The sequence below is a fragment of the Tetrao urogallus genome (genome assembly GCF_951394365.1).
Source record: "Tetrao urogallus genome assembly, chromosome: 1".
Lineage (NCBI taxonomy): Eukaryota > Metazoa > Chordata > Aves > Galliformes > Phasianidae > Tetrao > Tetrao urogallus.
Window position 1 is genome coordinate 191,605,348 of NC_136813.1, and position 23,365 is coordinate 191,628,712.

The following is a 23,365-nucleotide window of genomic DNA, read 5'->3' on the forward strand; positions in this document are numbered from 1 at the left end:
AAAAGAGCTAAATATTTAGTGGAAGAAGGGTCTGAGCTAGATTTGTTCAGCACTGAATTACCTGAAAAGAATTAAAATTCAACACTGGTTGTGCAGGCTACATATTCTTACTGAAAGGGTTCTAACAATTTTTTTTGCTAAAGTACAGCATCTAGTCAAGGCAAAGGGAAAAGAACATATGTGATGGAACAAAAGGGGCTGCATTTCACCAGCCCAGTAAAAGCAAGATTTCATTAACAGTAAAGTGGTGCAGACAGAGAAGCAGTCTATTACACACAGATCCATAAAGGCTGTCTCGCAAAATCTTTCGATCCTGATCTTCTCGTGCTTCCAGTAATGCATATGGCACAGGGCAGCATTTGCTATGCAGTATTATCCAACTTAACACACCCCTGACAAAGGGCTGTATCTTTATAGTATTTATAGCCACAGACATGGCACTGCGATATTCTCCTTAAAGATACACGTATTAGCTTTATCTGTTTTGTTCAGTCCCATCCCCCGAGGCTTAAATGCGTGATTTTGGACCCTACTTTGATTTTATATTGCAGGCATATTAATGGAGAGGCAGAGGACAGTGTGAGAGAGTGCGTTTTTATGACAATTACGACTATTTTTCAAAATATTGACAAGTTTTCCAATTCCAGTTATAGCTCCTCCGTAGAGACGCACAGTACTTGAATTGGCAAAAGCTACTAATGCTTAACTGTTCCATAAGCATTAAGAGGGAAGAATGTCTCCTTTGTCGTGTGCTTTTTCGTGTTCGTTTAGGCTGAGAGGGCAGTGTGCTCTTCAAGCTTCTAAATGTGCCGTGACACATTAATATCGGGTCTTATCTATCCAAGTCCACATGTTTTAAATTCCCAAAGTAAAACAAAAATATTTAGGAAATGCCCTCTTCACAAACACCTGCAAAAGGCTTTTTATTTCCTTAAAAATGAAGACTATGCTCAAGAAAGTGTGAACACGTGGTTAGCAGCTGTAGAAGCATCCCAAAAACTGGTTAGGATATTTAATGGCTGGAACTGGATGGTCTTTAAGATCCCTTCCAACTTGAGCCATTCTATGATTCTACAACCAATACATGTATTTTCTTGTATGTTTCTCAGGACTCTTGCTTTAAGATGCAGTGATAAGCACTGAAAGAATCAAAAAGCATATTCAGAAAATAATTCAGAATTTTGCAATGAGGAATACTGAGAATAACAGCAAAACTGAAAGAAAATGCAGCCAGTACATCAGTAAAAAAATGTCCTGTATAGAGTATAGATTAAATAACAAATGGTATTTCAAGGGAAATTCAAGGGAAATAAGTAAAACATGAATTTTCTGCTGGGGACATAGACTATCCTGTTGGATCTGAGTGCTTCCAACCAACAAAGCTAGCTCTTGTGGCTAACATGGCTGTGTTCTGATCAATTAACCGACTTGCACAGTTGCATTTAAGGAGATATCAATTGTGAAAACTTGCTGAAAATTTTAAGCTAAGAAGAATACAATTGTATTTTGAGATTTTACTTTGTGGGGAAAAATATTTATATTCACATAAAAAGCCCTATATTCACAAAAAGTCACTAATGTCTAAAATTCGGTTATCTGAATGTAAAATTTCCTCTGACTGAAGGAGGAAAAGTGCTAAGATATTCACATTTGGAGGTGTGATAAAGTAATAATGCCCATGAGGATACAACTGATGTTGCTTTCCTCTTCAAAGCTACTAAAAAAGCACACGTTGGTGCTGTGGTCAACTCTTAGGAAGCGCTTAATAACCAACATCAGGGTCTGCAGTGACAGAACAAGGGGAAATGGTTTCAAGCTCCAAGAGGGTAGATTTAGGTTAGATAGAAGGAAGAAATCTTTTACAGTGAGGCACTGGCACAGGTTGCCCAGAGATGTGGTTGATGCCTCGTCCCTGGAGACTTTCAAGGAGAGACTGAATCAGGCCTTGGGCAACCTGATGGAGCTGTGTCCCTGTGCACTGCAGGGGAGTTGGACTGGATGGCCTTCAGAGGTCCCTCCCAACTCTAAGGATTCTATGATTCTGTGATTATATTTTTCAAAAACAAAATTATTTTACGCTACTGGCGGGATCAACAAAGACAAAATGCCACTACTTGATGCTAGTTATAGATGGAAAAGTTCGGGGACTTCTGATCTCTTACCTGTAAACGAGGCCCAAATCAGTGAGGTCAACAAAAAGAGATGTACTATGTTAAAAAGAACAGCTTATAAGGTTTGTGTGAAAAATGGCAATTGATGACCTTTTAATTCGAGACTCAGCTTTGGCTCATGTTACCTCTCTGATCTCAGTTCAGTCCCCTAACCTTAAGGATAACTGAATGCACTTAGGTCACATATATGAAGCTCCTTTCATTATTTTTATTACAGTAGCACCTAGATGAATTAATTAAGGAAAAATTGACATTAGGAAGCAATTTGCTAGGCATTCTAGTTCATAAAAAAGCATCAATACTACACTGAGATAATAAAGGCTTCTCTGTGATGCTGTATCCATGTAGTAAACCTGCTGCCAACTGCCTGCTGCACCGTTTTCTTCTATTGCACAACAAATTAAACTGAGCACAACCTGGCAAACTTGTATTTAATTGTTTGAGCCTATCAGCAGCACAGAACAGAAGCAAAGAGACAGACTTCCTCCTCCATCCAAACAGAAAGCTGACACCTGTGACACAGCAATCCAGTGTTGCCCTTCCAGCTGCCAACAGCTGCAGCATCCCCTGCTCCAGATGCTGACAGCTGCAGCTCTGCACAGAATGTACTGTGGCACAGACAAAGGAGGACCAGCTTCTTGAATGCTCCAGGTCCAACTGCCACCTTTCGCTGAAGCCCTGACTGCTCGCTAAGGTCAAAATCTTCATGGTTCTCTCCATGCTCTGAGATTCATTGCGATTTGGACTGCCCTGAGCAAACAGGAAGACAAAGAGCAATAATGGAAGATACAATGTAATTAAGTGTCCCTCTGCTCAGAGAAAAAGCTATTAAAGCATTCCTGTTCTCCACATGCCCAGTGTCAACTTCCCATACAGGAAACATAAATAACACATTTCTGCCATTTAGCTTTCCATAATTACAGAGTGAGTGGAAGATACTTGTTCGACGCCAACGAAAGTGTCCGATTTTCAAGTCCAGGTAATAATTTTTACTATAGGCAATTAAAGAGGGAAGTTTGACTTTTGAACTTAACCACATGTGAACTTGAAGCCAACAGGACAGCTTAACTGCATCGTAAGACATCTTAATTCTATCTTTACAAATGTGATTTTCTGAGTATAACCACACTCGGCCACAAAGCATATGATTTGATATTATTTCCTAAAATGTTTAATGTATACTTTGGCTTGACAATTTTGAATTCACTTGGATGGAATCTAAACAGAATGAATGTAGTCTATTTTTTCTCTGTTGCCCAACAGTACGGGAAGGGAGGGGGGGGAAAAAAAAGGGGGAAGAAGTGGTTAATTACAAGTAGCAACAAATGAGCGGTAATGGAGGTGTTGTGAATGTAAATCAGCATCGCCTGATGCAGCAGCAGCAGCATCTGTACGTGCAGCTTACAAAGTAATGAGATCGTGCTGATGTGCTGGCATCCTGCTTTGATCACTTCATCTTGTTCAAGAGCTCTGCTGGGAAAACAAAGGTCAGTGGCAGTGACCTGGCTTCCACACGCACAAATATTAGCGACCGATGGAGGGTTGCTTTCCATCTTTCCACTCCGTGGTTTCGGAACGGCTGGTTACATAGCTGGGGGCCTTGGCTGAGCAGGTAGCACATGCTCCTGCAATATGAAGTGTCGTGTTGGAACATGTAGAGGTAATTGGCAATTCATTCTTCACCCTCTAAGCGGAAACAGGTGTATGAGTCTTAAAAAAAAAGCCGTACCATCAACTCTGTAAATCCTGCTCCCTTCCAGAAAGAGAGGCTCGCTGCTGTGTGCTCAGAAAGTGGGGGTTGCGAGATTTGTAGGCTTCGGTCCTGCAGATGGCTTAGACTCATAAAAACGTCCTTAAAAAGGTACTGGCAAATCTCAGCAACACGAGATTATACAGAGAACAAATTAATAACAAAGGGAAGAGACTGTGGATTTTAACCTTCTCCGGTTTTTAATACCCTAAGTGGGAAATCATTTATTTGTGTGCACACAAAATCCCAACAAAGGATGCTTAACGTATTAAAACAAGAGGCTTTAGTCCTTGAAAGGGAACGGGGAGCCAGATGCACCGCGTGGAGCACAATGTGCCAACTGCGCCGCGAAACGTCAGCGCTCGCCGGCTCCGAACGGCTCAGGAAACTGCAGCCAGCAGCAAGAACTGCCCTTAATGAGTGCATCCATCAATTTTCAGGGGACTTGCTTGATTACCAGGACACAGAAGTAAGGAGCGTGCCAATTTAGCTGTTGGCCACTGATGCATGAAGGAAGAGTTTCACTTGCTCACTTTCATGAGAAGTCTATAAAATTACTTAGCGCGGCTGTGTAAGCAAATACAGAAAGCCCGCGGTGTGCTGAAACACAGGCATGTGCTTTCTCCTCCTAACACACCAACCTGATGCACCTGAAGAGGAAAAGGGCATTTGGATAAACAGGCATAGTTTGCCCACATCTGTTAGAAAGCTTATCCTATTATAACTGCTTTACCAAAAAACTTTTGTTATTTTAAGTACAAACTCATATCAAATAAAATTCCTATTTATAGAATCACAGAACCATACAATGGACTGGATTGTAAAGGACCACAATGATCACTGTTTCAACCCCCCTGCTGTGTGCAGGGTCGCCAACCACCAGACCAGGCTGCCCAGAGCCACATCCAGCCTGGCCTTGAATGCCTCCAGGGATCCAGGGCATCCACAACCTCCTTGGGCAGCATGATCCAGTGTGTCACCACCCTCTGTGTGAAAAACTCGCTCCCAATATCTAACCTAAACCTCCCCAGTCTCAGTTTAAAACCATTCCCCTTTGTCCTATCACTATTCACCCTCGCAAACAGCCATTCCCCCTCCTGTTCACATGTTCCTTTCAAGTGCTGGCCATGATGAGGTCTCCCCAGAGCCTTATCTTCTCCAAAGACTTTGTGATTTCCCAAAATTAATGTTACGATTGCTTTCTCTATTACAGACTGTAAAGCATCTAACAGTGTGAAAAATCTGTGATGGGATGAGGAGAGCTTTAATGAATGTAGCCAGGATTTCCAAAAGGGAGACCAGGGAAAAAAAGGATTAGGGCAAACACGGAAAAAATTGGCTTGAGCCTCTTAGCTAATGCCCTACCTACATTTTCAATAATGGATTAAAAAAAAAAAAAAATTAATATAACTCTCAGAAATGCACTCAATGCTTCAGAACTATCTGCAGCACAAATAAGCACATTTAAAGTTGACACTGCAGTTCAAACATTGCAATGAAAACAAGCACCCAGGCAAACAGACTCATGGTTCTGAGCTCACCACAGAAACACAGATATTATGCCAGAATCCCCTGCTCCCACCTTGCTCAGGATGAATCTGCATCCATCTAAAAAGCATGCAATTAATATTTCATCCAGCTCTGTTGAGCACTCTCATTCCTAATGGGCTCTATCGATCAAAGGGAGAAAGTTAAATATCTGTGTTGCTGCAGGGAAAACTGAAGTTGTCATTTATGAACCGATCATTTCGTAGGTAAATGTACTGGATAAAGGGTTTATAGAATTTTGATTCTGAAGCTTTTCAAATGAAATTCTCCTATGTATGTCCATGGGTTGGATGAAAGCTGAGAAAATGATAACTACTGACCAACGTCCTTCCACCAACCCACTGAAGCAACAGGCAAATCTATCCAAAGGCAGAAATTCATGACTCATAGAGTTGCAATTATAATATTATATAATTATCATAGAATGGCTTGGGTTGGAAGGCACCTCAAAAATCATCTAGTTCTAACCCCCTTCTCATGGGCAGAGTTGCCAACCACTGTATTAGGCACCAACCTGGTCTAGAATGCCTACAGGGATGGGGTATCCACAGCCTCTCCGGGAAGCCTGTGCCAGCACCTCATCACCCCCTCTGAGAAGAATTTCCTCATGACATCTACTCTAAGTCTCCTCTCTTTTAGTTTAAAACCGTTCCCCCTTGTCCTATTACTATCAACTCATGCTAAACAATCGTTGTCCCCTCCTCCCTTCAAGGAGCCTTGAGACAAGTCCCTTAGGCCCGAGTTCTGGCTGAAAGCGGTGAGCCAAGAAATTTCGTTTTACTCCTTTTGCATTCAAAAGGAACAGGATTTGGGATGTACTAAATAAATAATAGAGACAGAAAAGATTTGTAGTCTCTTTATCAACTTCTTTTCCCACCTTAAGCAGCTCTATGTGTTCTGAACTCAGACTGCCACAAAACCAGGTGGGGTGACAGCATCACCTCCACTCCACAAAACACCATTTACACTTCTCTCATTAAGTGCATTACTGTGCAATGCTATCGGCCAACAGCAATGCTTAAATCTATTTAAGCAACTCACTTCTGTGTCACCCTCTGTGTGCTGTGAACACAACTGCTGGAGCAGCCACAGCAAAGCAGCCTTGGGGCACTGAGGCTCCCAGAAAGCAGACGAAGCAGTGGAGCAGAAAGAAGGAACTCCGCCACTGCAAAAAGCGGAGTTAATGCTATTTAGCACTCCTAGCATAACTTACACCTCTACTAGCCCTGTGCTAATCTGCGGGATGTTTTGGGTAACTCAGAACCATCGTCCCCAGCTGTGACTCATGGCACTGTTTCCAAATAGTGCTGTGCTGAGCTGTGCTTCTCTCACTGACTTTCTGAATAAGATATGAGTAAAGCTGTTGTGTTGGGTTTTTTTTGGCTTGTTCTTGCTTCTTCAGCCTGAGAAGAGGACACTGCAACTGCTGATGTGACAAGGATGATCATATTATATTATACATAAATATTGAAATTGATAATTAGTTACACATAAACATACACAAAAGTAAGACAATTCTTTTACATAGTCAGGAAAAGGAATTTAAGAACATGATCAGCAACAGTATCACTACCAACACTAAACAACTGTTTCATAACAGTGCGCTCCAATGCATGCTATGCTTGTGAGGGAAGAAATGAATTCAGGATGTTTCTATTCAGTCCTGTCTTTGTGGTTGGACTTGATGATGTTCGGTGACTTGATGATCTTTAAGGTCTTTTCCAACCTGAGCAATTCTATGATTCTTTGCTGAGCAAAGGAAGCTCAACTCGAAGGCAAAACTGAAGGCTCTGTCCAAGGATTTCTACATAGAGTTCTATTTTCTATTATTGGGAAGTATTATGTAATACTTCGTAAATAATTTATACTCTGCACTTATAATCTTAGTTTTTAAAAGCAACAAATTCTAATTAAGGTAGCAGAAAAAGCTGTTTCTCAACATCAGATCTGCACAAGCAGAGGGAGCAGCACCAACTATTCACATGGGTATCTAGGATGGATTTCTATGTTACAGTGATGTGAGTATCACATGGTAGTTACCAAAGACATTTGCATTAAGGAACCATCAATATTACTAATTTACAGATCGCACAGAAGACTCCCTGAAAAATCACCATATGTGCCCTGAAATGACCTGACATTCTCTGCTTTCAGTCCAAAGGTGTCATTACAAACCTTATCTTCTCTCTGAACTGCACTATTTTTATTTCTAGTGTCCATCACTGCTTTGTGAGACTGCCACTGTTACTCATTTAATGTGGCTTCATCACAAACCTCCTCACTTACGGTTTCCATTGTGAATTTTAGCTAAAACACAACTAAAAGGAATACTCTGTGTCATTACATATGACCACACAACATGACAGTGCTTTATTTTTTTACCTTCAACAATCGTTAGCAAACCAAGCTTCAAGACACAGAAGCCAGTAAGTAAAGGAAGGCATGATATTGATGTTTTGCCTAATACTCCTCATAGAATCATTCAATGGCCTGGGTTGAAAAGGACCACAGTGATCATCTAGTTTCAACACCCCCTGCTATGTGCAGGGTTGCCAACCTGACAGCCCCCTGCTATGTGCAGGGTCACCAACCAGCAGACCAGGCTGCCCAGAGCCACATCCAGCCTGGCCTTGAATGCCTCCAGGGATCCAGGGGCATCCACAACCTCCTTGGGCAGCTTGTTCCAGTGCGTCACCACCCTTTGAGATCACCATGTCCCAAATCATTCCCCACACTGAACTATATTCAAGACCACTACAGCTTCCTGGCTGGCCATAAGGCCTCACCTCCATCAAAGATCAAATTATGAAAGCAACAGAAATGAGCCAGAACCATCAGAAATAGAATGATTTGCTTTGTAAAGAATTCTTAAAAGACTGCACCCGTGTGAAGCACCCTGAGCAAATCTCAAAACCTTGCTGTGTATTACCAAACAAACCCCTACAGTTCCCTGGAGATATTTCCTCTGATGGCAGGGTTCATCATCAGATGTCTCACAGTGAGGGAATAAAACTATCAAAACTTGAAATTTAGGGTAAATACTCAAACATCCTTGTAGCTTGTGACGCAAAGAATTCTCTGTTTGCAGGGGATAATTTCATCTAGCAGCCTACCTATGTAAACATATCTAAACACTGCACCACAAAGCATGAGAGCCAGTTTTGGCTGTGTTGCAGAGACAGGAATGTAGAAATGATGCTGAAGTGACACCAGGACAAAGTTCCCTCATCTACTCCATTTCCATTAGGGAGTGTATAAACAGGAGGGGGAACAACTGTTTACAGGGGTGGATAGTGATAAGACAAGGGGGAATGGTTTTAAACTGTGACAGGGGAGGTTTAGGTCGGATATTAGGAGCAAGTTTTTCACCCAGAGTGCAGTGGTGCATTGGAGAGGTTGCCCAAGGAGGCTGTGGATGCCCCTGGATCCCTGGAGGCATTCAAGGCCAGGCTGGATGTAGCTCTGGGCAGCCTGGTCTGCTCGTTGGTGACCCTGTACATAGCAGGGGGGTTGGAACTAGATGATCATTGTGTTCCTTTTCAATCCAGGCCATTCTATGATTCATTTCAGGGACATATCCTGGTGGGCATTGTGAAGATGGGTTGACCGTTGGACTGGATGGTCCAACTTTTTCCAACCTCAGTGATTCTATGAATCTGTGTGATTCATGCTTTGCTTTGCACAACCACCACCAGGGCAGTGCAAATCCAAACAAACAGCCAAGGAATGTGGTTTTGCCACATTTTTTGCAGCCAGAAGCAACTTCATGCTAGCTAAGAAAGAGCAGGATGGGAACGGCTAAATATTTTGAACAAGCATTAGTGCATAGCTATGAAGTGTAATCTACCATAAGGAATCAAAAAACACAGGAAATAAAGGAGAAATATTTATTTTAGGCAGGATTTGTGCTCTCTGCTTACTCTTTTCCTAAATGAGTAATCAAGACGTTACTTGGCTCTAAACACATGGGCTCTAAACACATGGGGGAATAAAATGTCACCATTGCAGCTGCCAAATTTCCCGCTTCCAGCCCTTCAAATTAAGGAAAAAAAATGAATATGAATGTACAATTTGATTAGTGAAAAGTCCAAATCTTTGCCTAAAGCCTGGCTCTTCCTGTAACATCACATTCTTTTCTTCTTGTGTAAACTTCTCATTATAACAGAGACATCTTCATAATATAATAATTCTGGTTATAATGTAACTGCGGGTAACATAACTCCTACATTAGAAAAGGCAGCATGCCCTAGTAATGTTGTTTTAATGTAATTTGTGTACTGCAGGAACTGACTGAAGCTGGTCATTTAGAATTTGATCAATGTGAATTAGTGTCTTAAAGAGATGAACCATTTGATAATTCAGAATTTGATCAATGTGTATCAGGACCCCACGGAGATAAAACATTTATCATGAACATTTGGAATATCAGTCTAATCCAGGCAGCGCTGCAGAAGGCAATAAACAGGCATCAATAAGGTCTGCAGACAAAGTACAGAAGAGCTGTCACTTCTCAGATACAAAACCTATATGGGATATTTGGATATTCCCCTGCAATGGACTGAACTATCCCTGAAGACTGATGAAGCCACAGCTGATGTAATTGCAAGGACTAAATGCAGGAAGGAAAGGAAAATCCAGGAAATATTCAAGTAATTAACCAGAACACTTTGCTCTTGAAAGAGATACAGTTTAAATAGTTGTAGTAATACAAGTTATCTCAATAACAGCTAGTAACTCATTGCATTGCAGATGCTTAAAAAGGAGACTTTTGTAATAATTCCACAATTAGATCTATTAGTCTCTCACTTAGAACCTGAAATCACACTGACACGCAGCACACTGGTTTATGCATTAACAAAATTTAGCAGTTCAACCTTATTTAATTCTCCTTTTACAGCCAATTAAACAAGCTCTTTAAACACCCCTGCCTGAAACTCTGTCCACAATCCTCACATGCAATTAAACTGAACATGAGAAGTGCCTGGCGACGCCGAAAGAGCTCATCTTTAGGTCTCACTAAATCATTCATAATTTATCCATCAAGCTACACACAAAAGGCAGTGCTAAAATTACGTCTGCTGAATTTAAACCTTCAGTAAAAAAGACATGCCATTTAAAAGGATTTTACACAAGCAAGAATTTTAAATGGCACAGTAACACTGAGATTTTATGCCCTTCATCAAATCTATTCCAATTTATGTCCTTATTTCAAATTTCTTTTCTTTCTGATAACATTTGCCTTTTGTATGTAACGCAATGGATCAAAATCAGATCCACTCATCTGAAAGCTCCAAATAATTTTCAAGAAAAACTGGCTTGAAGTGCAAAGGAAGCACTGCAGTTTCAGTACTGGGACTGCAATGAAGACTGGTCAAATAGTTGATACCTACTGTGTTTAAGAAATGCTTGGATGCTGTATTGAGAGCCATGGATTAGTGGGAAATACTGGTGATAGGTTGATGGTTGGACTGGATGATCCTGGAGGACTTTACCAACCTTGATGATTCTATCATTCTGCAGTACCTCTAGAACCTAGAAAATGAAGAACTGACCAATCTACTCAACTGATAGGAATCTCCAATTATCAAAGCCCTCTTTGTTAAATACTCTTTCCATTATGCAGATAGACTGAAGCATCCTTTAAAATGGCTTTCTTAAAATGTGTAGCTGTTGTTCGACACCGACTGGTCCCTTAGCCAGTTCTCTGTATGCAAAAAGAACCCAAAAGCATTTGATTTATTCAGGAAATTGATTATACACCAAGGATAAATAAACAGATTTTAAAAAGTTTCCTACCTCTGGCCATAAAAACATAAAGCTATCAACTACCATTTCAAATAACAATAACATCCCATTTTGAAATAGTACAAGGCAGGTTAGGCAATAATTAAGATTTAAAAACATGAAAGTAACAGAACATAACAAGGGAAGGAAAAATACCCCCCTTGATGAGGTTCACACACAGATGAAAATAATGACAATGAATGACAACATACCAGGCTTCCCATCTGTAACAGAGAGACCTCCAAATTATATTAAAATCACACCAATGTCAATGGTCATTCTGTCCCTCTTAAGGGACATACAAATTCAGTCCTCACTTATATAAACTCCGCATCATTAACCAGCACAAAGATTTCACATACACACCTGAGAATATTAGCAACTCCTCATATTAAAATGATTTTATCTTTCAGTTAAGAAGTTTCCATCACTATCAGCAGCTCAAAAAAAACCTTTTCCCCTCTTTCTCATCAAAGAGAGAAACAAAACAAAATCGAAAGCAAAACAAAAACCCTCCAAAAACCTAAAAACAGGAACAAAATAATTCCCTTTGCACAGCATTTCTTGGTTACTGCTGAGACTATAAGGTTGTATGAAGTTCTCTTTGTATCCTCATTGAAATGATAAATGGAACCTTCTACCTAATGGATGAACTAGCAAAAAGGGAAGAGTCCAAGGCTAAGGGTCAGAGTCACTTTGATACATCAATTACTGCATCTTCATTTAACCATCCTCAGGACTAATAAAATTTATTTAATTTGACCTTCACAGGTAGGGGCAAAGTGAAGTTGCTAATTTAAATCCTTTCATGTCATGCAAGCACAGGATGAATACTATTGTAATGCAAAGTTGGAATTACATTTTTGTTGTCCCAGTAGAGAAAAAAAGTGTTAAAGAATATATTTTTAGGATACGTCTTATCAAATGCAGATTAATTAGGACATTACTAACTGTGCATCTAATTTCTATGCAGCTTATGGTTACTATGCACTGGCCTCCAAATTCTTCAAAATTCTCTCATCTGAACAACCAGCATTTTTTCCAACACAGACTGATAGGATCTGTGATAGCAGAAATGGGAGTTACGATTCATTTTAAAACGGATGAGAATTCATCTACTTGCCAGGCTCAAACACAAAGGTAGAAAAGACTTACTTGAACCGGGCTGACACTTCATCGGCAGCTTTCTGGTATTGCTCTGTGGTTACTTTGTAGAATTGGGCACTCTGTAAAGTTAAAAAAAAAAAAAGTTAATAATACAGTTTTCACATAACATCTGTTATATACATGTGAACACCTGGTAAGTAACATTAATTTAGATATTTCACACATTTCAGCTGCTCAAAACCAAACCACCAACAAAAAGGAAACAAACATACAATGACAACCACCCAAGAGCCCTCATCTCTACTATACTACAAAGCTCTGCAGACTTTCTTGTTAAGTGTGTCCTGTTGGCTCTGGAAGGTTCTGCAAAAGAGATGACTTTCAAGAAGGAAACTGACGAGACAGAGGGTACAATTCACACAGTTAAGCACTAGGAAATACTGCAACCTGTGAAGCTTCTCCACTAAGAAAAAAAAAATCAAAATATTGAATCCTTGCTTCTCTGTATGCGTCTCTTTGTGTTACTTACACATACATCCCCATCTAGTTTGCACACAATACCAATGTCAGGCTCCAAGGTTGAACAATAAATTAACCACAGCTTGATTCTTCCTTTTGCTCTCTGCCTTGACAATGCCTCTGGCAGAAATTTAGTTTAATTTCCCACATTTCCAAGTTCACTTCAACAGCTTCATAGAATCATAGATTGGCTTCGGTTGGAAGGGCCCTCAAGGATCATGAAGGTCCAACCCCCCTGCCACATGCAGGGCCACCAACCTCCACATTTAATACCAGACCAGGCTGCCCAGGGCCCCATCCAGTCTGGCCTTGAACACCTCCAGGGATGGACGGGGCATCTACAACCTCTCTGAGCAGCTGTTCCAGCACCTCTCCACTCTCACAGTAAAGAACTTCCCGCTGACATCCAACCTAAATCTTCCCTCCTTCAACTTCAAAGCATTTCCCCTTGCCCTGCTGTTATCTAGCCTTTCCAAGAGTTGACCCCACTCCTGTTTGTAGGCTCCCTTTAGTTACTGAAAGGCTGCAATGAGGTCACCCTGCAGCCTTCTTTTCTCCAGGCTGAACAAGCCCAGCTCCCCCAGCCTGTCTTCAAAGGGGAGGTGCTCCAGCCCTCTGGTAATTTATATGGCTCTCCTCTGGACCCTCACCAACAGCTCCTTGTATTTCTAGTATTGGGTGCCTCAGACCTGGATGCATCAGTGCAGATGGGGCCTCATGAGGGCAGCGTAGGGAGGGATAATCACCTCCCTGTACCTGCTGGCCACTGATGCAACCAGGATACCATTTACTTTCTGAGCTGCAAGAGCACACTGCTGGCTCATGTTAAGTTTTTCATCCACCAGGTTCTCTTCTGCAGGGCTGCTTGCAAGGACTGTTCCTTCCAGTCTGTATATATATATATGCCTGGGATTCCTCCGGACAAAGTGCAAAACTATGCACGTGCAAATGATCAATTTCCAAAATGCAGGTCAGACAAAATTGAGTCATCAAGCAGTAAAACTTTTCTATACAGGAAAATGGCCAAATTTCTCAGTGGGACATACAATATTCAAAGACAAATCACTATAATGTTGTGATGCTTCATGTCTGGATAATATATACCTGGTATTTTTAAAGAGATTTTTATAGTCCTAGCACAGTTGGACTTAAGATGTAATAGCAAAGGCACCTGGCTTCACAGTTGGAGGAATAATGAAAAGTTAAAGCAGTTCAAAAGTTCTCTGAAACATTATTTTTCCGTGAATGGAAGAGCCAACAGGAGAAACAATGCTGTGGAGAAGCACGACGATTTTTTTGGCATTTGCAAGATCCCCTTCTTAGCTTTGCAACTCTCGAGTCATCTGGCATCCCAGGAAGGCACGTTAACATGGCAACAAAACTCTTACAATTACACGCTGTGCGATTACTGAAAAAGCCTTTTTGAATCCTTATTTTAACAATCTACCTATTAATGCTACGGTTTAAGGTTATTCATTCCTTAACACGACTGTGCTTCTTTGGAGCATTTAGCATACATGCATTGGAACAATACAGTCCTGGGAAGTGTCATTCCGGTTCTATTTTGGGTAAAGCAAGCGATTTAAGTTATTTACTGAAGACACTGAAAAAGCAGTGTGCCTAAAACACTGCCAGAAAATAAGCAAAAAAAGCCCTTTAAGTGGAAAGATCACTCTTTTGCAAGTGCCGAAGATGACAGTCTCCTCGATCAGTAACTTAGCAAACACGTCCCGAACAAAATGTACCTGTGCCTAATTGGGTTATGAGAAACGCAGGGAAGAAAGCCCACTATGGTATAAATATCTGATGGAAACCACAACGCGTGCAGCGCTAGCTAGAAAAATAAAAACGTTTTCCCTTTCCACTTGAGGAAATCACCTTCCAAGGTCCTTCCATGTGAATTATGAACTCGATACGTACAGAAATCACCGACAGTAACACCGACTCCGAACATGGCTACAATTGCATCGCCAGGCCAATATTTTACTGCAAATGATAACAAATCTTGCTGCGTCTCCCATGGTCAAAGGGCACACACGGATCACAAAGAGCACGGTGGTCTGCTGCAGCCCTGTTTCTGAGCTTCAGACTTAATCATTCATTTGTACCGAAATCAAGGCTTCCACGCATGCGACTCGGGGTCATTTATTTTTTCATAAATCACTGCTGGCCAGTAAGAAAATGAAAATGAAATCCTCCTCACACCAGTGACCCCCTCACGTTTGGCAATCCCAGCTGCCCAATGACAGCCGGGTCCAGGTTCCTTGGACACAGATGCAATCAATAGGGATGTGATTAGACAGCAGGCTGACTGCGGGGCGAGTGCGGACAGGTCACCATTTGAGATGATGAATAGCTCTCTATCATCCTACAGTCCCCTACGACGCTAACATTTACTATAATCTTATTTGGGTTGCGATTTGTCTTTCTTTGGCCTGATCAATAAAGATGAACACAACAGTTGTAAGGATCGATTGCAATTTTTTATCATTTTCAAGCATGAAGGAGCGTTTTTGACACAAAAACAATATTTTGAGTGTACTTGTTCTACTTTTTAATTGCAGTTCAAGTGATCAGCTGAGCTGCTATATATGCCAAGAAGTTTCAATCCTACAGTAGACTCAAGCTATCAAGAAATCATTTGTTATCTTAGATAAAGTGTGCCGCGTTTCTTGGATAAGATCTTCCTTTGAAAGTCATTCAGTCTCTCTTTCAGAGAGATATTCTCTATAACCCAGAGAGGAAATACCATTTCAGAAGTCCTCTCTAATCCTCCAGATAAGAATGCAGTGAGCATTCCTCTAAACTCAGAAAACATGGTGATAAAACACAGCACTGCTAACACGGGTAATTTCCCCAGTCTCTGTATTTATGTTGTGTATGTATAGTCCAAATATTCATGGACTGCTCAACAGCAAGTGCAAGATAAAAACTATGGTCCAATTCAGAGATTAGCAGCAGTGGCAGATTATCGGAGTGATTTTGGATTAGAATCATAGAATCACAGAATCATAGAATGGTCTGAGTTGAAAAGGACCACAATGATCATCCAATTTCAACCTCCCTGCTATGTGTAGAGTCACCAACCACCAGACCAGGCTGCCCAGAGCCACATCCAGCCTGGCCTTGAATGCCTCCAGGAATCCAGGGGCATCCACAACCTCCTTGGGCAGCATGATCCAGTGTGTCACCACCCTCTGTGTGAAAAACTCGCTCCCAATATCTAACCTAAACCTCCCCAGTCTCAGTTTAAAACCATTCCCCCTTGTCCTATCACTGTCCACCCTCATAAACAGCTGTTTCCCCTCCTGTTTATATGTTCCCTTCAAATACTGGAAGGCCATGATGAGGTCTCCCCAGAGCCTTCTCTTCTCCAACCTACATTCCACTTACATAGACAGATATCTAAAAAATACCTCTATAAATATGTTAAGAATATGTAAAAAATATGTCAGATGTTTAAGGTCATAAACGTGCCTTTGTTAAATACGTGGAATCTACCTATGTATTTCAAGGATTCACAGAATCACAGAATCACGGAATTGTAGGGGTTGGAAGGGATCTCCAGAGATCATCGAGTCCAACCCTCCTGCCAACACAGGTTCCCTACAGCAGGTCGCACAGGTAGGCATCCAGCCAGGTCTTGAACATCTCCAGAGAAGGAGACTCCACCACCTGCCTGGGCAGCCCGTTCCATTCTCTTAACGATGCTACTAAAATGGTAGCAAACAATACAGCTGAATTCCTTCTGTCTTTGACTTGGGTCCTTTGGGAGTGCACATTATCAAACAATCTTTGCTTACAGAGTTATGCAGCGTTTTCCTCTCATTTATACTTTTCTCCAAAGCTGTATAATGAAACCATGCCTTTCTGCAGACCTTTATTATGGTCTTATTTGTTGAAAGAAGTATGAAAGTGCAGGAATTATGTTATGAAGGAGGCGAGGAACTTCCAGAAGGGAACAAGAAATGTCAGGGTTATGGCAATTAATCATCCTCCCAGATTATGTGGAAGATGCTATTTCTGCATCTGTTATGGAGTTCTTACACAATGTGGGCTTGTTGCTTGACTTCAATATCAAAACAAAGTGGCAAATGTGGTTCTTGATGACTAAACTTCAGCTTGTTCAAAGAATCTAGTCTGATCACTGAGGATTCAGGCCAGCAGATCTCACACCTCACGGAATATGGAGAATAGCTTGAATTTCACTACCACTGCTCACAGAAAGAGGGGCTCAGAAAGTAGCTCAACGTGGAGATTTAAGATTTAAGCTGCTGAAACAGGGGGTAATTAACCCCCAAACTAAGAATCCAAGTCATCCTTACCTTCCTCTTACAAGCACAAATGGAACCTGGGATAGTTTTGGTTTTAGCCACCGTGCATTTGTTATGTGTAAAAAAAAAAAGCTTTACCCTTAGGAATTAAGGAATTAAGACATTTATTTTCAGTTCTTTAATACTGTGGAAATGGCAACACAGAAGGGCCCACCTCAATTTTGTGGAGTTTGAATGCTCTGAAATAAATAATGGATGCCATGCACAGTAAGCACTGTGCGTATTGATTACATGGGATCATATGGGGGATTCATAGCAATTACATGAGCAGGTGTGGTTACACATTAGGGATCTGCATCAACTGCAGAAGCCCACTGCCTTTTATGCTGATTTTTCCAACTTGCAAGCAGATAAATACAATGTAGGAAACATGGCTTTGTTGCTCTGCTTATCCGCCTGGGTTTGTATGGCCAAAGGTTCTTGCTATGATAACAAAAATCAGAGCCAGAGGAGGGAGAACACTGCTTTAACAAATGCATAAATGGATACTTTAATAGGAATATCAGTTGTTCTGCTTAACTGGAACAGGAAAAGTTTAGGCACAAAAAAAAAAAAAAAAACCAACCCCAAAACATAAATGATCCAAACTGGGCACAGTTTTTGCTTCTTGGCACAAAATCCTTAACCTTCAGGTCCAACATAGCACATCAGCATTTTTCAAAACAGTGTCACTTTGTGTTATTTGCTGTAACTTTGTGTTATTTACAGTGCAGGCAGTATGCAATTACAGGAGTTCCGTTGAAAAGCCTGCAAAAACTCACAGCAGTGACTAATGTTACATGTGACTGTAATCTAATTAGCCTGAATAGGACCACCACATGTTAAGCTACTTAAGCGTTTATGGCTTGAAGACTAAGCAGATAACACAGGATGCAACCAAATTAAAACGACTGATAATCAGCATTTGCTGTGCATCTCATTTAATATCCTTCTTTTAAAGGAAAGGTCGGGATTTTTGTAAAAGCTTTAGAAAAGTATGGGAACAGAGGGAGATGTAGGCTGGCATTATGGAAGAGAAGCCAAAGAAAAGAGGTCTGCAATTTAACTTTAAATCTATCCAATTTCCCCTGATAAATACACAGAGCCTTAGCAAGGATACGGGCACGTTGTAGTTCAGGTGGAACAAAATATGCTCTGCAAAAAGAAGTATTCTCCTCATGTTTGCCCTCAAAAAAAAACAAAACTTCCCTGAACAAAAGTAGGAGCAGACACTCCTTAAAGAGCATACTGTGGAGGAACAGGAGTATGATTATTTAACTAGACGGCTCTGATTTCAAAAGTCTGTGTAAGGAAATAAAGTCCCATAGCTCTTGAGGAGGTCAGCTGTTTTGTCTGCATGCAGGACCTCAAAGCAGAAGTGCATCTTTTACTCTCGGCTGAAAATCTTCAGATTTCCAGGATGATCAAGTTCTGAAAGATCTCGTGTCATCCGAGCTGATAAAAGGTTCTCAAAAGAACCAAGAGAACTTGACAGTCCTCATTTAATTTCACTAAAGATACATAACCTATATGCACTATTTTATAACAAACGTGTTGAAGCTGTTTTCACTGCAGATGTACCGTGACTTCTTTTTTTGCTACTGAAGTTTTCCTTTTAAGCCTCTTGGCTTGTGAAGCCCTGATCAAATTCAATATGAACATAACATTTATGCATTCTATCTAAGGTGGGTATTTTTTTTTATATTTTATTTTTAATTTAATAGTTTCGTAGTTAACAGTTTATTTGACAAAGGAAAAGTCGTGTGACTTCCACACAAAGGAGACAAATGTGGCCTTTGCTTCAAGTTAGTGCTGCGAAAGACAAAAATGAGCACAGCTTGACTTCAGAGCAGCTCAGCACCTGCTCCACCCACCAAAGGAATGAAGAGCTTGGGCTGTTTGGCACCTTTGAGAATCAGGGGAGAATTTTTTAATTTAAAGACTTCTTTTTCCTTGTCATCCTCCCCCACGGAAGGACTCAAAGCATCGGCAGGCAAAGATTACCATGCTCCTTAAATGGCAAATTGGAAAGTTTTCTCTGCTTCTTTTTAATCCATTGCTGCTGAAGCTGGGCTTTCTTTTATCCCATAATTGAACTTCTGGCCATTTCATCTCAGTATCCTTTATGAACTCATTTGTAGATAACATGAAGCATTTTGTTTTATTCATTCTGTTGACACACAGCCTGAGACCTATATGGCCTTAAATGAAAAGATTTCCAAAGCCCTTAGGAAGAAACTGTTCTTAAGCCTACAGTTGCTTCACAGATTTTTACCCAACCTCAAGGCTGCCACAGTCCCCACTCTGTTTTGGTGCCACAAAGTAGGGATCAGCAGCCAAGCACAGCCACAAGTGCCCAAAGTGAGACATCACAGCAAAGAAAACCCATAGAGAACAGTGGTTTGGGTAGCAGGAGGCACTGTGTAAGATGCATGATCACTAGATTATGCCCCACTGTTAGGCACACAAAGTTGACTATATGGATTACAAAGAAAAAGGCAAGAAATACTGCAGAAAGAAATGCCTTTACAACACGGTCATGCTTAATCTCCGAAGCTGCCAATAAAAGCAACAAATGTGCAAAAAAAGAGGAAGAACTAGGGAAGAGGGAATGACAGTAAGACAATAAGGCTGTCTATTGCAGTGCTAAACAGTGCGCATATATCTAAGTTCCAAACTATATTAACTTACTGCATTATAAATATATGGCCATTTTTACTGCATCTTTATTTGAATTAAAAACCTCTATTTGTCTCTGAATTTATTTTAATCAACCAGGGAAAGCCAAGCATATAACAGCGTACAGATTCCCACATAATACTGCATCTTTATTCTACCTCAAATGCTATTAAAGTGATACATGAAGGAAGTAATTTCTCTTGAAATCTCATCAAACCAGGCCTTTGCTTCAATTTTTAAACAAGTTATTTTCATAGAAGTTATGATCACTCTCATTCGGTCCAGCTGCACTATGCAGCCAACTGTTGCATTTTTCAGCTCCGGAGATGAAACAAGAAAGGTCCAACTCCCCATGTAGGGAATCTACCACATCTTATGCTTTTTGCTCTTGTTGGGCTTTTTAATGTGCTATTCTGAACCCATTTTGAATGAATAGGCTGAATGTGTTTGGTGCTGTTCTGCCTTCATCAGAAGACCTAACTGGATGGAGCAGGAATGTTCTCTGTATCCGGTTACAGGGCTGAAAACATCAGTTATTCAGCTTTTGTGATAATCTACACAAATTGAACATAAGAGAATGGCTGCTCTCCAATGTGAACAAGTTTTCTAATTCTGAGCTCCAGCATAAAGATAACTTCCAGAGTTTTGGAGCTCCCAGAGAAACAGCCAAGAAATTCCTTGATGGGAGACCACAACCATGGCATGAGGATTCTCAGGACTATTTAGAGACATTCACATAAACAAAAAGAGATATGCACAAATCAGGGGACATGCCTGCATTGGGGGACATGCTTTCAAAGCAGAAAGTAATGATAACTGCAAGAAAGAGGAGAATCAGATGTGAGGTAGGGAGAGAGAAGACAAACTGTTGGAGAAACCCTGTAATTCAGAAAAGCTCAGGTAATGATCTGGGATTCTGAACTTACCCTGCAGAGGACATCCAAACAACAAGGCCAAGACTTGTTTTCAGCAGTTTAGTTTAGCTTGCCTGGAGGTAAGTATGTTCTATGTTAGCTGAAACTCGAGTGCAAATTCCCTCTCCTCTGCCCTTTACTGTCACGGCTTTGTAGAACCACTATGGTCATCTCCTCTTAAAGAAATTGGCTCTGGACCACAGTGCTCCACTGACAGATTGCACGTCCGAACTACTAGAGACTGCAGGAAGAACTTTGGACACCAACGCCACCAAATAACTGTTTCTACAGAGGGATTACAAGTGAAACAGGTACCTAAAATAGTGCTGAAGATGCCAGAGACAGAACTGCAACCTACCCAAAGGAAAGAAAACATGGCATCTTGGCAAATGTTCTGCCAGCAGACAATTCACTTCCCAACATGATTTCCTCTATTTCATTACATGTGTTTGTCAAAGACTATACATTCTGTTTGAAAAAGAGTATCCAAATGGTGTACAAGATCTATCTCATTTCCCAGCAGAAAATGGGCAAAATAGCTTTTTCTCCAACCTTTTCTTTTGAATTTCCAATCCTGTTTTTCAGGCACCACTAATACCTTTAGCTGCAATTATTAATGCCTCTAAAGTTTTTTCAAGATATGCTGCACTTCACGTTTCTGCCCTAGTAGAGCATTGATCTCTAATTTGTTAACACTCAGAACTGCCAAAGAAAATGAAAACCTTTGTGAAAAGGACAAATCTATTCAAAATTCTTACAGCTATTCAGCCAAGCATCTAATCTGCATGTAATTGTAGTACAGTCTTTAATACAAATGTTCTCAATCTTAGAGATGCATGTGTAAATGCACAACTATATTTACATCTCCTGCTGATGACAAGATGCCTAATCTAAATCATTCTTATTTACAACTTTTCTTCTTAGTCTCACTCCTTTCACTCTCACACATTATAAATTACATTCTCCCTAAGGGTATCCATTGGTTACTATTTTTCCACAACCAAAAGCAGACTTTCCACCCACCTCCATCCCCAAAATGTAAGAAACACAGAATGGCTGAAGTGGGAAGGGACCTCTGGGTCCATGTGCTCCAACCACACGTTGCCCAAGGAGGCTGTGAATGCTCCACCCCTGGAGGCATCCAAGGCCAGGCTGGATGTGGCTCTGGGCAGCCTGGTCTGGTGGCTGGCGACCCTGCACATAGCAGGGAGGTTGAAACTAGATGATCATTGTGGTCCTTTTCAACCCAGTCCATTCTATGATATGATTCTATGACAACCCTGCTCAAGTAGGACACACAGAGCAGGCTGCCCAGCACTATTTCCAGATAAGTTTGGAGATCTCCAAGAAGAAAACCTCATAACCTGAGTGTTCAATCTACTTCATTGTCCAAATCACTGATGAGGACTGGACCCACTGCAGTACTTAGCTCATCATTGGCTTCCAGCTGCACTTTGCACCACTGACCACCACCTCCTGGACCCAGCCATTCAGATAGTTTTCAATCCACCTCACTGCTCATACAGCCCATATTTCAATGGCTTCTCTATGAGGATTTCATGGAGGACAGTTTTCTTATTGAAGTCCAGGAAAACAATATCCACTGTTCCCTCTCCATCTGTGAAGTTAGTGATTTCATTATAGAAGCTTATCAGGTTGATCAAGCATGTCTACTCCTTGGTGAACCCATGATTATTGCTCCTGATAATTTTCTCTTTCATGTGCCTGGAAATGGTTTCCAGGATTATCTGTTGATCACATTCCCGGGAATCAAGGTGAGGCTTATATGCCTGTAGGTCCTTGGGTCCTCCTTTTTTCCCTTCTTGACATTTGTTTTCTTTCAGCCTTTGGCACTTCTCTCATTCACCATGATCGGCCAGACATCGAGAGTGGCCTCACAGTGACAACTGCCAGTTCCCTCAGCACTCATGGGTGCACTCCATCAGAACCTGTGGACTTAGGAATGTTCAGTTTGCTGAAGCACCTTAAGTACTGAGCAGATCTTCTTCCACCAAGGGTACACCCTCCTGGCCTAGTCTCTGGAACTTGGAATTCCCGAAAAGCATGAGTATTATCCAAGGTGACAAATGCTGTCTTCAAAGCATACAGGAATGGCTATTGTTGCTGTCAGGAATGATGCCCAGGCAATATATGATGAGGAATCCCTTCTATCACTGGTGCTGAGTACAGATTATGACACTAGGAATAGCATATTCATATAGGATTTAAAATTCCCATTGTTAGTTACCTTTATTGAATTAATTCTCAACCAGGGGTCCAACCAGCAACTTTTGCATAGCAAAAGCCATGTTAAAAGGAACAACACCAGCTCACAGGCAAATTAGGATGATCATGAGCCATCTATAGATTACACGGAGAACTCAGTACTTTATTTCAATGCATAGAGTACAAATATGTTTCTTTCTTCCCACCTCCCTACCCCCACTAGCTGGATACAGCTATTTCAAATACGGCAATATAAAACTGCAGTCCTGCACTGCAGATAGTTTTCATCATCAGTATGGACACACAGAGCATCCCATATCTAGAGCAGCACAAAGGCAGCTTAGCTTAAGTCTT

General features: G+C 41.0%; 1 protein-coding gene across 1 annotated transcript in view; it reads right to left on the reverse strand.

Annotated features, from left to right (window-relative positions):
• Positions 1-23,365, reverse strand: part of CHCHD3 (coiled-coil-helix-coiled-coil-helix domain containing 3) — a gene marked incomplete at both ends in the record, with an annotated part of 164,814 nt that overhangs the window by 18,635 nt on the left and 122,814 nt on the right. The window contains one exon of the mRNA XM_079549075.1: positions 12,409-12,479. Coding sequence (XP_079405201.1) covers positions 12,409-12,479 — 71 coding nt within the window. The remainder of the gene's footprint in view (positions 1-12,408; positions 12,480-23,365) is intronic.